The sequence below is a fragment of the Caenorhabditis briggsae genome, assembly GCF_000004555.2.
Source record: "Caenorhabditis briggsae complete genome, chrV, whole genome shotgun sequence".
Lineage (NCBI taxonomy): Eukaryota > Metazoa > Nematoda > Chromadorea > Rhabditida > Rhabditidae > Caenorhabditis > Caenorhabditis briggsae.
In genome coordinates this window covers 5088413-5104652 of record NC_013488.2, presented here as the reverse complement: position 1 = coordinate 5104652, position 16240 = coordinate 5088413, and the positions used below count along the sequence as shown (strand labels likewise).

General features: G+C 40.8%; 4 protein-coding genes across 4 annotated transcripts in view; 2 read left to right on the top strand and 2 right to left on the bottom strand.

The window, feature by feature from the left end:
• The window catches only part of Cbr-wrb-1, a gene marked incomplete at both ends in the record, with an annotated part of 7188 nt that extends 4233 nt beyond the window's left edge, over positions 1-2955 (bottom strand). The window contains 11 exons of the mRNA XM_045237009.1: positions 323-628; positions 681-905; positions 951-1187; positions 1231-1394; positions 1441-1567; positions 1611-1956; positions 2005-2181; positions 2225-2358; positions 2404-2498; positions 2549-2626; positions 2673-2955. Of these exons, the coding sequence (XP_045091738.1) occupies positions 323-628; positions 681-905; positions 951-1187; positions 1231-1394; positions 1441-1567; positions 1611-1956; positions 2005-2181; positions 2225-2358; positions 2404-2498; positions 2549-2626; positions 2673-2955 (2172 nt within the window). The remainder of the gene's footprint in view (positions 1-322; positions 629-680; positions 906-950; positions 1188-1230; positions 1395-1440; positions 1568-1610; positions 1957-2004; positions 2182-2224; positions 2359-2403; positions 2499-2548; positions 2627-2672) is intronic.
• A 43-nt stretch (positions 2956-2998) lies between these two features.
• On the top strand, positions 2999-9332 carry CBG01087 (the record flags this gene model as incomplete). The annotated part of the gene is made up of 8 exons (XM_045237008.1): positions 2999-3259; positions 3309-3419; positions 3489-3655; positions 4341-4603; positions 7257-7660; positions 7872-8111; positions 8883-9096; positions 9235-9332. The coding sequence occupies 8 exons, from the start codon at positions 2999-3001 to the stop codon at positions 9330-9332; spliced, it is 1758 nt and encodes a 585-aa protein (XP_045091739.1).
• A 129-nt stretch (positions 9333-9461) lies between these two features.
• Positions 9462-15003, top strand: CBG01089 (the record flags this gene model as incomplete). Its single annotated transcript, XM_002635826.2, has 3 exons — positions 9462-9537; positions 9820-11900; positions 14722-15003. The coding sequence occupies 3 exons, from the start codon at positions 9462-9464 to the stop codon at positions 15001-15003; spliced, it is 2439 nt and encodes an 812-aa protein (XP_002635872.2).
• On the bottom strand, positions 12189-13991 carry CBG01090 (the record flags this gene model as incomplete). The annotated part of the gene is made up of 3 exons (XM_002635827.1): positions 12189-12557; positions 13293-13418; positions 13650-13991. 3 exons carry the CDS (start codon positions 13989-13991, stop codon positions 12189-12191), a joined length of 837 nt encoding a protein of 278 aa, XP_002635873.1.
• Positions 15004-16240: the final 1237 nt, after the last annotated feature.

Here is a 16240-nt window from a genome sequence, read left to right as displayed (position 1 = left end):
TTTTTGTTTTTTCTCGCTCTTTTTCAGCAAATCAGGCATTTTTTGAGAGTTTTCTCGATTTTTCGATATTTAGAGCATTTAAAAAAAGGAGGAAGTCAAGAAATCTTTTATTCAACACTGAGATAACAGGGGAGAGAAAATGACAACAAATTCAAGAAAATTAACAAAAAAAGCTTGTGTTCATGCATCAAAATCTTCAAGTCTCGCCTGTGTCGAATCGATCTTTTTCTTTGAAAATCATCAACTTTTCCAGCATTTTTAAGTCCAGGCTCTGACGATTTGGTGTGTACAAGTTTTTTATGATTGAAAAAGATCTTTCTACATCTGCTTCCGAAGCTTGAATCGCATGAACTTTTCGGGCGATTTCGTGCAAAATTGGATAGGAGCTTTTTGCCAGAGGCCAAAATTTTGATGCAGGCATACTTCTGGTGTCTCTCTCGTATTGCTGCTGTTCTTGATGAAGCGAACTGCTTTTTGGGGCGCTTGATCCGCCCAGAGTACGTTGAAGGAAAGTGAGATGACGTGCAGGTGGTTGGCTTTGTGGTGGCGCCTGATATCTCATTTCCTCAAAACTTTTTCCCAAATCGTCCAGAAGCTTCTGAGCATCGTTCACGATATCAATCGGAATCTGAAATTTACACACTAGTTCATGTTACAGTGTTCGTCGTTTTCTTTAGTACCTGATGCCGATCGTATCTCAATTGTAACTCATGTAAATCTTTAGACGGAGGATTCAAATAGGTGGCTACAAAATGAATGGTATCGAGATCTGTGCACATTTTTCTCGTTGCTTGTTTCGCGAATTTGACAAGAACCTCTTTCTCTCCAGCTACCGAAAATCGATCAAATTCATCCATTAAGCTAACGACAAACACAGCCACATCTTTCAAACTGTCCGAATTCTCCTTAAAATGTTAATTATTAACAGCATTCTGTTTGAGTTGATAAACCTGGAAATATGTATTCGATTGTAGTAATGGATCCATTACATCAGATAGTTCTTTGTATCTGATTCTATTTTCTATTTTTAGCAGTTCGTCCAGGTGCGAAGCAGAAGTTGGGGTCATCTCGGCAATAAAGGATCCTAATTTGTCAATGTTTTTGTAAACCGCAACAAGACACTTAAATCCAGAGAACCATCGTGTTGGGACTACATCCAAAAGAGACACGCCAATTTCCTTGTACAACTAAAATTCCGTAGTGAAACATGTGTAACTTTGAAGAAATTACCGCTCGGTCCTTTTTGAGACTCATTGTGAACAGTCGACACAATTCCAGGAGATCGGAATAGTTTTTCAAAATCGATCGTTCAAGAGGGGAAACTATTGTTGATTTATAAGGAAGCAGTGTTCGTTTTCCAATGATATCAGTCGCATGAGCGAAGCAGCGGACATCTGGAAACCAACCCATTTAGGCACTCGCAAATTGAGTGAAGCTTACATTGGTTAAAATGATCTGTTGCACAGCGACGAATATTATGAGCTCCGTCCGCTGTTAAAAATGCAGTCTTCAAATCCAAATCTTCGCCAAAAAAATTCAAAACGGCTTGTTTGATCATAATGAAAATCTGAAATGTAGTCTTGGCAAGTGAACTTGATAGCATCACGTACATTATTCGCATCTTTCAAATCTCCGGACACTGACATATAGGCGATTGGAACGACGAGTGTCACCCATTTCAGACTACCATCTTCGTCAATCCTTTCTTCCAAATAAGAAGCCTTCAGGCACAAAAAATCTTCGTGAACTCTTCCAAAATCAGCCATGAACGATAGGTATCCCGATTTCGCAATAGGCAACACCTGAAAATTCCCTTTTACAAATGGCCATGAGTCGATTATCACCAGAGTTCGCAACTTTGCAATTTCATTGTCCAGTTTTTCCAAGGTATACCGTCGCGTAGAACTTCTGCTGGGAATAAGCGACATTGGTACTGATGTTGGATCCATTCGCTTGCTGAACAATACAATTTACAATGAGAACTTTTTTAAAAAATAATTATACCCGAGATTCAATAAATCGCCGACCAACGTTCTAAACGAAGAATTTTCCATTTCGTGCAATGGCCTTCCAGTGGTGGCAAAAAATCGTGACAGCAATCTCGATACATCCAGTTTTGAAGCATTCAAAACGTTACGGGACGTAGAATTTCCAGATGTACTGTGTTTTTTCTGGTGGCGCCTATAGTTTCATCATAATTAATATAAAAAATGTTTTTGCCTACTGCAAATGGCCACCGTTATCTCCTATAATGCTCGAGCAAGATTCACACTTTAAAAATTTGACGGCGTTCTCTGCGCCGGTCGCATGATGAACAAACACCACTCGCATGTATCCCTGTTTATCAGTGCATTTTTTCTGAAAAAGAACTAATTTTTTCAACAAAAAAAAATTTCAACTAGCATAAAAACCGCCGAATCCTTCCTTTTTGTTCTTTATCACTAATTCACAATCGATTTTGTTGGGATCAATGAACCATTGAGGCATCTGAATTGTGTCTGAAATTGAATAACGGTTATAACAAATGAATAAATCGGCTTAAACCGACCATCACTGGCGTTCGAAATGTTCATGTCGCCACAGATCGATGGAAAAATCGAGAAAACTCTCGAAAAATCGTGATTTGCTGAAAAAGAGCGAGAAAAAACAAAAAATTAAAAAAAATACGCAACTTGTCGTAAAATATGCGACTTGCTGACCGTAGTCACATTTGCGAGGCCGGCCTCGGCCGGCCGAGGCCTCGCGAGGCTTTTTCTCAATGGAGCGCGCCGAGGCCTTTTTTTCTTCGGCCGAGGCTTTTTCGAGGCCGGCCGAGGCCCGGCCTTCGTTTTGGACAGCCCTGTTTTTAGCCAAAATTTTTGAAAAAAAAATCAATGAACTATTTCCAGAAATGCTAGAACTAGGTGCCCAATTCATCCCATTCGAGCCCGATCGCTCGGCACACGATGGAAACATCACTCGCAATTTTTTCGACACCTCTAGCCAACGAATTTGCACAATGCGGAATAACGGAGCGCTTGGGATGACTTCAAAGAGTCTTCAAAACGATAAAATCATGAATGTCCGCACAAAAGATCGTGGGGAACCTTCTACAGTAAAGCTCTCACCAGATGGGCGGCTCTGTGCAATGCAACGCTCCCCGAACACCGCCGATATAATTTTTCTAGAAAAAACTGAAAATTCGTTGTGTCTAGAGCTAAATGTCAGCACAAAATCTAAGGAACCGTTGTTGGCAGTTGAATGGGTCACTAATAATCAGGTTTTGAGCTGGAAAATTTGGGGGGATTCTGGAAATTTGAAATTTTCAGTTGCTTCTTGTCAATAATCACAGTGCTGAGCTCTTATTCATAAATGAGGATAAGAAATCGTCGAAACTGATAAAAGCGACAAATGTGAATGCCGCATGGGCCATTTATTATGTTAGTTTGATTTGGAAAGTTTTGAAAAAATAAAATAAAAATTTTGATTTCAAAAATTACAAATTTGAGGCCCCCAGCCAATTATTGCTCATCGCTAATGGTCAATCTTGCTCAAATCTGCAACCAATCATCGTTGCTCACTCGCAATTCACTCGGATGAAAAATTTCGAAGTCGATTTCGGTGGATCGATTTCTAAGGAGAATTTTTTGGAGAAAGACGCGGCGATTGCGGCAATGTGAGAGGGAAATATGGGAAAAAGTGATATGTGATAGGCGGGAATTTAAAAATTTCAAAAAAAAATTTTGTGAAGTTTCAAAAATTATCAATTTTTATATTTTTACTTCTCTAAAAAATTCGTTTTGTTCAAATTTTTTTAATCATAAAATTTTTCAAAAAAACATTTTTTGAATTTTTTCCTGAACAAAAAATTCTAATAAATCGGGAAAAATTATGAAAAAAATTGGAAAAAAATCGGAAAAAATTCAAAAAAAAATCGGAAAATCAAAAAAAAATCGGAAAAAAAATCTCGAAAACAGTCGGAAAAAATTTTAAATTAATTATGAAAAAATTCTGAAAAAAATTCTGGTAAAAATAGAAAAAAATCTGAAAAAAATCGGAAAAAATTATGAAAAAAATAGGAAAAAAAATCCAAAAAAATAGGAAAAAAATCCCGAAGAAAGTCGGAAAAAATTTAAAATTAGTTATGAAAAAAAAATCTGAAAAAAATTCAGAAAAAAATCGGAAAAAAAACCGGAAAAAATTCTGAAAAAATCGGAAAAATCGGAAAAAAATTTTAAAAATCGGAAAAAGTTTTATAAAATATTTTTTTTCGAAAAAAACCGAAAAATCGAGCTAAAAGTCGCTGAAAATTTTCCCTAAAATTCAAAATTACCGCCAAACCAAACCCTCCATATTTTCAGCTACGGCAAAGTGTACGTAATGGTGTTCCGATACAGTAATCGAAGTGCGACAATGTTGGATTTGTACGAGCTACCGTTCGACGCCACTACAGTACCCCAATTCAAGCACTCGCTCATTTTGGGTTTCAACGGCGGCTGCGGTATTCATGTCATTGATAATTTGGTGATTATTCATCATCAGTCATCTCAAAAATCCCTGATTTTTGATATTAAAGTCAGCTCGCCGAGCAAGTCGCATTCGCCATTGGTTACCACTACGATTGGTGCGTTTTTTGGAATTTCTTGAAAAATTTCGAAATTTCGAAGAAAATAGGCCAAAAAAAATTTGAAATTAGGCTAAAAAGTAACTGAAAATAGGATAAAAATAGCCTAAAAATGACTTAAATTTAGTTAAAAATTAGGTCAGCATGCTTTAAAAAAATGGTTGAAAATAGGCTTAAAATAACTAATGATGGCCAGAAATCAGGAAAAAAATTGATTATTTTTTCAGGAGTCGTAAAGACTATTTAGTCGATCTTTAGCTTATTTTCAGCATGTTTTCAAGCCTTTTTAGCTCACATTTTGTTATTTTTCTAGCCAATTTTTAAGTTATTTTTGGTCATTTTTACCATACTTGTAAAATTCTGGGCCGGCCCGCCAAAGCCCGGGCCCGGGCCGGGCCTGAGGAAATTTTCAAGGCCCGGGCCCGGCCCAGAAGGCCCGGTAGCAAAAATTTTGTCATTTTGAGCCAAATTTTAAGCTCTCAATACAATTTTCTCCATTATTTTTTTGTGTTTTTGGATTGTTTGTCTGTTTGATCAAAAAATATTTTTAAAACTCGAAAAAAAATTTTTGATCGAAAAAAATCACATAAGGGATCACATAATCCCCCTTTATGTGTTTTTTTCTAATTTTCAAAACTTGTGGAATGACAGGCCCGCCGGTCCGGGCCGGGCCTCCGAAATTCGGGAAAAAGCCCGGCCCGTTACAAGTATGATTTTTACCGTTTCTAAGTCAATTTCGGGCAGGGTTTTTGAGCCAACTTTTAGCAGGTTTTCCAGTTTTAGTCGAGTTTTGCGTTGTTTTTTTACTATTTTTAGCCTAATTTTAGCCGTTTTCTACGCTGAAATGACTGGAAATTGGCTCAAATCACGCCAAAAATGACTTCAAAATGGGTCAGAAATTGGCTGAAAACTGAAAGCTAAAGGCTAAAAATAGCTAAAAATCGGTCGTTGTAAGCCGTTTTAGAGATATTTCCCCCTCTTTTTTCAGTCCTTTCTAGCTTTTTTTTTCTGTTTTTTAGGGTACTTTGGAGTCATTTTTTGGCGTTTCTTGATGAGTTTCTAGCCGTAATTCGGTCATTTTTAGCCTATTTTAAACTTTATTTCAAGCCATTTTGGCTCAATCATTGCTATTTTTCAGGGCATTGTTAGGCAATTTTTGATAATTTTTAGGCAATTCAAGTCTACTTTTAAGCTTATTTTTTGCCTATTTTCTGACATTTTCTGGCTCGTTTCCAGACGTATTTTAGGCATTTTATATGTAGATTCATATACAAACAAAGAAAAAAACGAAAAACCGCTTCTCGTCCATTTCTGGAAACTCTCTTTTTTTCTTCGATTCTTTTGCAAATTTTTTAGGCCTTTTTAGGTTTTCTAGCTATTTTCAAAAATTCTTTTTCGATTTTTCCAGTGTCTGAAGTTTGATGGGGAACGGTTTTCGAGAAGATTACTGTAGATTACTGTAGAAGAACAGAGATGTGCGGAAGAGATTTACGGACATTTACGGAAGACGGTTTATCTTCGAAATGAAAAATGCTACCAAAAAGCTGTCAACAGACAAAATGTAGATCTCAATGAGAGCTATCGATTGATATAAAAATTGTTACGAAATTTTGTTGGATTATTTAAATAGAGTCTTTCTTCCGTCTTCCGTCTTCCGTGTGCCAGACGGAAGACGGAACACGGAAGAAACGCCATATCTTAACTCCCCATCACTATTATGAGATAACTTTTATACCAATAAATAACTCTCATTGAGATCTACATGTTTGACCTGTTCACAACTTTTTGGTAGCATTTTTCATTGTTGAAAGTAAACCGGCTTCCGAAATTTTCGTAAATCTCTTGCGCTCATCTCTGCTGTAGAAAGAACTAATTTACTTTTGAATTTTTTTCGCAAACTCAATCACCTATTTTTTGCATTTTTGCATTTGATTGTGTTTGCAAAAAACTGCAAACAAAAAACTTTTGTCGATTTTGCGTCGACTTAAAATCGACAAAAGTCGACGAAAAATCGACTTTTCCGGACTTCAAAGTAAAATTTCACCTCGAGAAAATTTTTTTCTAATTTTTTGAAGAAATCATTTTTTGTGTAGAGTAACGACTTTATTTTTATGAATAAAAAAACAAAATAGTGTAAAACTCAATTTCAACGGGGGGTACAAAATAGAGAATCAGTATGTCTCAGAAGATGGCAAGGAAAATAGAAGAAAATTCAAATCGACAAAATTTTAAAAACGAGAAGAAACATAAGAACAAAGTTCAGCATTAGGAATTAATGTTTCATTATTTGGGCCAAATCGTTTCCAAAAGTATCATCGTTATGCTCTCTGGATTCGTAATATTCCACGCCTTCTGAGTCATCATTCTCGTCATCATATTCGTACTCTTCTGTTGTCGGCGTATTCTTCTTCGTAGATCTAAAGAAAAATCAGATTTTGAGGAAAAATAAGCTTTAATATCTTACTCCAAAGTGATTACCCCCAAGTTGCCCGAAATTGGCCTTTTCGCCATTTTTGGGCAATTTCATCCTTTTTTTAGTTATTTTCAGTCTATTTTAGTCATTCTTTGCGGTTTTTAGCCTATTTTTCAGTCATTTTAGCGTTAAAAATAGGCTAAACGTCTCTAAAAATTCCCAATAACTCCAATTTTCCAGAACCCCACCCACAGCACCAACCCCCTCCATCACTCTACACCAACTTCTGGTTCACCTTTCTCCCCGACGTCGTCATCGATTCAGCCGGAGGAGTCATGTATTCTCTCCGCTTAAAAAACGAAAAATCCCAACTGGAAATCCCGGAAAAACACACAATGTTAGAGTACCTGGCTCGCCGGAAAAACGAGAAAAAGCTATTCATCGCCACGTTGCTCTCGTGTCTTCGAGCTCGAGCTTTGAGCTTGAGGCAGATTCGAAAAGTATTTACGAGGATTTGTGGCGGTGAAAAAGAGCTGAAATCGGCTGAAAATGAGGCAGTGAAGCCTGTGATGAGCTGTGAGAAATGGAATCCAATGATTGTGAGCCAACAGGAAATGCAGAGTGCAGTGTTGATTCCGTTAAGGGTAAGGAGCAGGTGGAGGGGTCTGAATTTAACTTTAAGAATCCAAAATTCTAAAAAATCCAAAAAGATGTACTTACATGCACCTGATGTGTNNNCTANGTCATCTTAAAGCGGNGGCCTAGAAAACCAAATTTGCAAAAGTTAGGCCACCACTTCAAAATTAAAAATCTCTAAAAATTCCGAAAATCCCAAAATCCAAATCAAAATTCCAGGAAGACGCCTCACTGCCCGAATCGTACGTCGCCAACATAATGCTCCAATACCTTCGTTCCCTCTTCGACGCCTCCTTATCTCCAGAAGCCTATCTTATTGAAATGGTCGTTGAGACACTGGCAGAAGCCGGAGAAATGTCGAAACTTCAACAAATTGTCACCTATCGAGTTATTAATGATTCGAAACCTCTCGCCTTCCTCCTACTGTCCTATGAAGCCAGATGTTCCACACTTTTTCAGGTAGGAAATTTGAATTTTTTGGATTTTTTAGCAACTAAAAATAAAGCGCTACGAAGTATCTAAAAGTATCTGAAAGCATCCAAAAAAACAGTCTGAAATTCGGTTCTTTAACGTTATGGTTCTGAAATGTCGCAATTCGATAAAGTCTATGTTCTGGAACATCGCGGTTTTCAAACTTCGTAATTCTAAAACGTCGCGGTTCTGGAATGTCATAGTTCTTAGTCGTCGCGGTTTTACAATGTCGTAGTTGCAAAACGTCGCAGTTCTATGCCGTCGTGGTTCTGAAACCACGTAGTTATGGCACTTCGCGGTTCGAAAACTTTGCAGTTCTGAAACGTCAAAGTTCTAAGTTGTCATAGTTATAAATCGTCGCGGTTCTGAAACGTGACGGTTCTATAATTTCATGGTTTTGAAAAGTCGTTATTCTGAAACGTTGTGGTTCTAAAATGACATAGTTCTGGAAAGTTGTAAATCTAGAACGGCTTGGTTCTGAATCGTCACGGTTCTAAAATGGCATGATTCTGAAACGTCGTGGTTCTGAATCGTCGTGGTTCTCGATCGTCCCGTTTCTAAAGCATGGCTCTAAAATTCCATAGTTCCGAAACGTCATAGTTCTAAGCTGTCATGGTTCTGAAACGACTCAGTTCTCAAACATCACTGTTCTATAATGTTAGCGTTCTGTAACGTCATAAGTCTAGGCTGTCTAGAAAGTCGCGGTTCTGAAACGTCGCGATTCTAAAATGTCGCGGTTCTCAAACACTTTTTTTGCAGTCCGGCGTAGACATATTGGCACGAAACAAGGCGTCGGATGAGATAGTAGAAGTGATGTTGGAAAAGAAACAAATCGTCGACGCCTTCAGATTCATTGACGTCAGAAATTTGAATGAAGGACTGATTCCGAAAGTGGTCGAAGCGGCCAATCAGAATTGTTTTCGACAGACGAGATACGCGATTCGAGAGCATTTAGTGGAGAAAAAGGCCAAAGGTTTGACTTATTTTTTGGATTTTTCTAAAATTGGAATATTCTGGAATTTTTCAATTTTCCAATTTTTCAGAATTTCCGCATTCTTTAGATACCTAGGTTTTCAAAATTTTCAGAAAATTCCTTATTTTCTTTTTCCAGCCTCACTATACAAATCGATTGGCGACGATTTGTACACAGATGCGGAAGTCCAGGAGGCCAACACCGAGCAAGCCACGTGCACACTTTTTGAGCTATAATTCCAAAATTTTTTGATCCTTCAGCGCCTTTTAATGATGTTTTTGACAAATTCGAGATACTGTGATTTTTGCCTTTTAAAAATTCCCCCTCTAATTTACATGGTTTTTTGTGTGTTTCAGAAAATTCCTATGGTGCTTGATTTGTACAATTTTTATGTGCAGTTTTTTAAAGACATTGAAATGAATGAGATTATGAATTTGTGGAGTTTTGACAGTTTGAGTAGCCAAGAGTTAGAATGTCCAAGTTGAAATAGTGGAGATGGTCCTGGAATAAATTGGGATTTTTATTTTATTTTTCACATATTTCAGATTTTGGTCATTGAAAAAGTTGAATTTTCAATGATTTGCAGTTTTTTGTTTTTGCCAAAAGAGTCGATCTGAGAAAATTGCGACATTCTGAATTCTCGATTTTTTTTCGTTTTGTCAGAATTTTCCAATTTCCGAAATTTTGATTTTTAGGTTTTTAAAATGTCCGGAAGACCGGAAGTCTGGAAGCCCGCAAGCCGGGATCCCCGAAAACTCGGAAGCCCAGAGTCCCGGATCTCCGGAATTCCGGAAGCTCGGATATCCGGAATTCCAGAATCCCGGAAGCCCGGAAGCCCGGATCCACGGAATTCTGGAAGACCGGAAGCCCGGAATCTCGGAGGCCCGGAAGCCCAGAAGACCGGAAGCCCGGAAGCCCGGAGTCCCGGAATCTCAGAAGCCCGGAAGCCCGGAAGCCCGGATTCCCGGAAGCCCGGATCTCAGGAATTCCGGAAGCCCGAAATCCCGGATCTCCGGAATTCTGGAAGTCCAGAAGTCCGGAAGCCCGGAAGCCCGGAAGCCCGGATCCCCGGGATTCCGGAGGTCCAGAAGCCCGGAAGCCCGGAAGCCCAGAAGCCCGGAAGCCCGGAAGCCCAGATCCAGGGAATTCCGGAAGACCGGAAGCCCGGAAGCCCGGATCCCCGGAAGCCCGGATTCAGGGAATTCCGGAGGTCCAGGAGCCCGGAAGCCCGGAAGCCCAGAAGCCCGGAAGCCCGGATCCTCGGATCCCCGGGATTCCGGAGGTCCAGGAGCCCGGAAGCCCGGAAGCCCGGAAGCCCAGAAGCCCGGAAGCCCAGATCCAGGGAATTCCGGAAGACCGGAAGCCCGGAAGCCCGGATCCCCGGAAGCCCGGATTCAGGGAATTCCGGAGGTCCAGGAGCCCGGAAGCCCGGAAGCCCAGAAGCCCGGAAGCCCGGATCCTCGGATCCCCGGGATTCCGGAGGTCCAGGAGCCCGGAAGCCCGGAAGCCCGGAAGCCCAGAAGCCCGGAAGCCCGGAAGCCCGGATCCAGGGAATTCCGGAAGACCGGAAGCCCGGAAGCCCGGATCCCCGGGATTTCGGAGGTCCAGGAGCCCGGAAGCCCAGAAGCCCGGAATCCCGGAAGCCCGGATCCAGGGAATTCCGGAAGACCGGAAGCCCGGAAGCCCGGAAGCCCGGATCCCCGGGATTCCGGAGGTCCAGGAGCCCGGAAGCCCGGCAGCCCAGAAGCCCGGAAGCCCGGAAGCCCAGATCCAGGGAATTCCGGAAGACCGGAAGCCCGGAAGCCCAGAAGCCCAAATCCAGGGAATTCCGGAAGACTGGAAGCCCGGAAGCCCGGAAGCCCGGATCCCCGGGATTCCGGAGGTCCAGGAGCCCGGAAGCCCGAAATCCCGGATCTCCGGAATTCTGGAAGTCCAGAAGTCCGGAAGCCCGGAAGCCCGGAAGCCCGGAAGCCCAGATCCAGGGAATTCCGGAGGTCCAGGAGCCCGGAAGCCCGGAAGCCCAGAAGCCCGGAAGCCCGGATCCCCGGGATTCCGGAGGTCCAGGAGCCCGGAAGCCCGAAAGCCCGGAAGCCCAGAAGCCCGGAAGCCCGGAAGCCCGGATCCAGGAGCCCGGAAACCCGGAGGCCCGGAAGCCCGGAAGCCCGGATTCCCGGAAGCCCGGATCTCAGGAATTCCGGAAGCCCGAAATCCCGGATCTCCGGAATTCTGGAAGTCCAGAAGTCCGGAAGCCCGGAAGCCCGGAAGCCCGGATCCCCGGGATTCCGGAGGTCCAGAAGCCCGGAAGCCCGGCAGCCCAGAAGCCCGGAAGCCCGGAAGCCCAGATCCAGGGAATTCCGGAAGACCGGAAGCCCGGAAGCCCGGATCCCCGGAAGCCCGGATTCAGGGAATTCCGGAGGTCCAGGAGCCCGGAAGCCCGGAAGCCCGGAAGCCCGGAAGCCCGGATCCCCGGGATTCCGGAGGTCCAGGAGCCCGGAAGCCCGGAAGCCCAGAAGCCCGGAAGCCCGGAAGCCCAAATCCAGGGAATTCCGGAAGACCGGAAGCCCAGAAGCCCGGAAGCCCGGAAGCCCAAATTCAGGGAATTCCGGAAGACCGGAAGCCCGAAAGCCCGGAAGCCCGGATCCAGGGAATTGCGGAAGACCGGAAGCCCGGAAGCCCGGAAGCCCGGATCCCCGGGATCCCGGAGGTCCAGGAGCCCGGAAGCCCGGGAGCCCGGAAGCCCAGAAGCCCGGAAGCCCGGAAGCCCGGAAGCCTCCTTCGGGTCACCTCTCGGGAGCCCCGAGAAGGTGAGAACTGATTCTTCTCTTTACTTCCTTCTTCTTTTATAGTATTCTTCCCGAGGTCAATGGGCCATCTAGGGTCAGAGGCTTCTAAATCATATCACGTGGTTTTGATAACTCTACAATTAAAAAATTTTTCACCAATTATTTTTTTCATCATTTCTAAAAAACACGTGAATTTTCGTTTTTGCAAGTTGTAACTCCTAAAAAAGATCATTCTTTTGACCCTTATCATCTCGTTTCCGGTTTGAGATAACGAAAAAATTCTAACTGATAAAATGTTTTTTTTTTATATCAGTCCCCTCCATTCTCTCCAAATACCTGAAAATCCAAATCCACCGCATTCGCATTGGAGCACTTTTGCCCTTCGTCCTCTTCACAAATCTCCCAACCTGTCATTTTTTCATTATAGAAAACTTCTGATTTATGATGCCAATATCCATGATGTCCTTTTCCGGGTAAATGGGGTACAGGATCATGAGAATGAGTGATACGGTAAGAGTTCTCGATGAGTAAATCAAAATTTTGAGTGTAGGTCACATTTCCAGTTCTTGGTTGTCCAAACGTGACGAGGAGAAGATTTTCAGATGGTGTTAAATGATTGAAGACAAGATATGAAGAGGCGAGAGAGGCGAGAGCACCACCAAGGGAGTGACCGGTTACCTGGAATTTCAGTATTTCAGAATTTTAGGAATTTAAGATTTTTCAAGACTTCCGTTTTTTCAGAAATTAAGATTTTTCAGAATTTCTGTGTTTCCAAAAATGAGATTCTGAAGTTATGAAATTCCGGATTTTTGGATCTCCGAATAAATGATTTTCCGTGTTTCCGAATTATACAAAAATCAGAAATTCTGAATTTCCGAATTTCCGACTTTTCAGATTTCGGGATTCAATGAATCCTTGAATTTTTAAAATTTGTGTTTTTTCAGATTTTAAGAGTTTTATGAATTTCCGGATTCACGAGTTTTCGATTTTCAGAATTTCAGATTTTCCGATTTTTTTTTTGTATCTTTGATCCGTATTTTGAAAATATCTGCATTTCTGAATTTCTGACTTTTCATCTTTTCAGATTTCAAGATTTTATGAATTTTTGATTGTTTAGAATTTCGAAATTTCAGATTTTGGATTTTTCAAACTTTCCAAAATTTCAGTTTTTTTTTGAAATTTCCGGTTTCGATTTTTTCAGGAATTTTCGTTTCCCCTAATTTCTCATTTTTGTGATTTCGCGATTTTTTAAAATTTCGAAATTTCAGAACTTTAACGATTTTTCAGAATCAGAGTTTAATGGAATTTCTGGTTTTCCGGTTTTTCTGAATTTTTGAGTTATGAGAATTTCTCAGAAATTCCAATATTCAGAATTTCAGATTTTTTTTAAATTTCAAAATTTTGAAAACATACCCAAACTTGATAATTGGGATGTTTGGAAATCAGATAATTGAAATCATCTTTCATTCCAGAATTCCAGATTTTGTAGAATGCGTCACCGAAATATTCGGAAACCACGCCTCCGGATATCCATGGCATCTGAAATTTAGAGTTTTTGAATTTTTGAATTTATGAATTTTGGAGATTCCGATTGTCTGAAATTTTGAATTCCTCAGTTTCATAATTTCCGAACTTCTGAATTTCAGAATTTCTGTATTTTTGGATTTCTGAAACTTTTCGAATTTTCAAGTTCCGAATTTTTCAGAATTTCAGAATGGTCCGAATTTTCATATACTCAGAATTTCAGAACTTCAGAATTCCTTCACAAACCTGATTCTTCACTGTCTCTATCCCCTCAACTGCCAATTGCTCATCACTAGTTGTCCCTCGAAAAACCACCAGAATCGCCGAATCCTCATCGCTAACAGCCGTAAAACCGGAGCAAGTATCATTTGGATCTACAGTATCACAAGGTACAGTAATCTGCCTGCGTATCTTAGAATTGTTGAATCCAAGATTCATACAGTAATCGGGTACTGTACCATAAGAAGCGATTGCAGCGTAGATCAATTTATTTCGAGCTAATTGGTCGGAGTACGTTATTGATTTTTGGGTTAACGAGATTTGAATAAAAATAACCGAAAATATAAGAAAATACAGTAGGTCAAACATTTTCAGAATGTTCCAAATTGTCCCCTGCGCCTTTAAATTAGATTTTTTTTCATTGAAAATGTGATTTTGTACAGTTCTTTTTTTTGAGGTTATATTGACTTTTTGGATTATTTTTCATTTTGTGCGAGAGCAAATTAACAGGTTTTGTCATTATTAACTTTCTGGTTGGAAAAATGATGACGAATTGAAGGAATGATGTCAGAAATAAAAAAAATTTGAATTTAGAAATTCTGAAATCCTGAAATTAATGAAAAATCGGACATACAGGATTTTAAAAAACAGAAAAACAATCATAAATTCTAAACGTCAGAGATTTAGAAATTCTAAGGTTCAGAAGTTGAGAAACTCGGAAATTCAAATTTAGAAAATTGTCAATGTACAATTTGACAAAACTTCCAAAAATCCAAGAGTCTGAAGGTCCAACAACCTGAAATCCCGGGCAATTCCAATGTTCCAAAAATCTGTGCAAAAAAAAAAATTTCCAAGACCCTGCAAAATTTTCAGTACTGCATATGTTTTCAGCTAGAAATTTTTTGAATGTTGTTGTAAAACCACAAAAAATACGTTGCACATTTTTCACCTGTCATTTAATACAGTTTCAAAAAGATACGGTAACATCAATCACTTCAGTTCTTTTTTATTTTCAGTCTGAACCATGATCCTGTTTCTCGTGAATTGTGAATCCGCTGATTTCAGTTCCTGGAATCAAAAGAATTATATTGAACTTCAGAGCATTTTCCTCAGAAAAGCACGGACCCAGGACCCAGGATCCACGGGAGCCCGGAAGCCCAGATCTCCAAAAGTCCAAAAGCCCGGAAGCTCGGAAGCTCGGAAGCCCGGAAGCCCGGAAGCCCGGAAGCCCAAAAGACCGGAAGCCCGGAAGCCCGGAAGCCCGGAAGCCCGCAAGCCCGGATCCTCAAAAGCCCGGAAGCCCGGAAGCCCGCAAGCCCGCAAGCCCGGAAGCCCGGAAGCCCGGAAGCCCGGAAGCCCGGAAAGCCCGGAAAGCCCGTAATCCCGGAAGCCCGGAGCCGGGAAGTAACTAGGGGTCAGAGAACACGTAATTCTCTTGGTTCTTTATTTAAAAAAGTTTTTTTTCACAAATAATGTTTTTGATCACGTTCAAATAACACTTGATATTTCACTTTTGAAATCTGTGTATCTCCTTAAAAATATCATCCCTTTGGCCTTATTATCTCGTTACCGGTTTGAGATATCAAACTATATTACTATTTTTTATATCCAGACAAACATCTTTGCTTGTGACAGTTTTTTGATATCTTTTACAGGAACCGAAGGATAAAGTTTCAATAATTTTCCGGAAATTCCAAAATTTTGTGTTTCGAGTTTCTGGAATTTCTCAGTGTCCGCCCTTCTCCTTCAATTCCAAAAAAATGAAGAAATCCCTTTCTTCTCTCTATAGACATTTTCCCTTTTTTTGCCATTATATTCTCGTTCCGTACCTAATCGGTGGCGTGGCGACGAGGCGGCGATTTTCTTGGCATTAGAATAAGAAGAATACACAACAGGAGAGAGAGAGAAATACGTAATGTACGCGTAACGTAAGACTTCTCTCTCTCTCTCTCTCTCTCTCTCTCTCTCTCTCTCTCCGCCCCTTCATCTGTCTGTGCTTCTGCGTCTCTCTGATCTGTGTACTCTTTCACGGCTTCAGCTAGCTAGCCAGAAGCCGTCGGAGAGATTGAGGGGAGATTCGGCGGCTTTTGACCATGTTGATCACATTCACATGTATCTATGTATATGTCTATGACACTGTGACCAACCACACACAACCACTTGACTCTTTTTCGCTTTTTTTGGAATTTTTGAAAAACCGTTGCTTTTTTTGTTTAACAATTATCAAACTACATTACAGTATCCTTACATTCTAATCGTTGGAAAAAATATCAAAACTTTCTAACTTCCTGTTCCTTATGACTCAAAGTGTAATTTTAAAGTCTATGGTACTTTCAAAGGTACACAGTGCTTGTTTCGTTGCAAACCGTAATAGTTGGGAACTTCTTTTAAATTATTAGGATTACTGTAGGTTCTGCATTTCCTCTAATAGAAACCCACTCGAACCGTCAACTTCAAGCTCAATTATCTCGAATATTGTGAAAGATACAAAAAAGTGGTCAACTGACAAAATGTTTATCAGGATATCACCAATATTTTATTAATTAACAAATTTTTGATATCTCTTATCGAAGCCAAGATAATTGGGCTCCAAGTGGGGGGGGGGGGGGGGGGGGGGG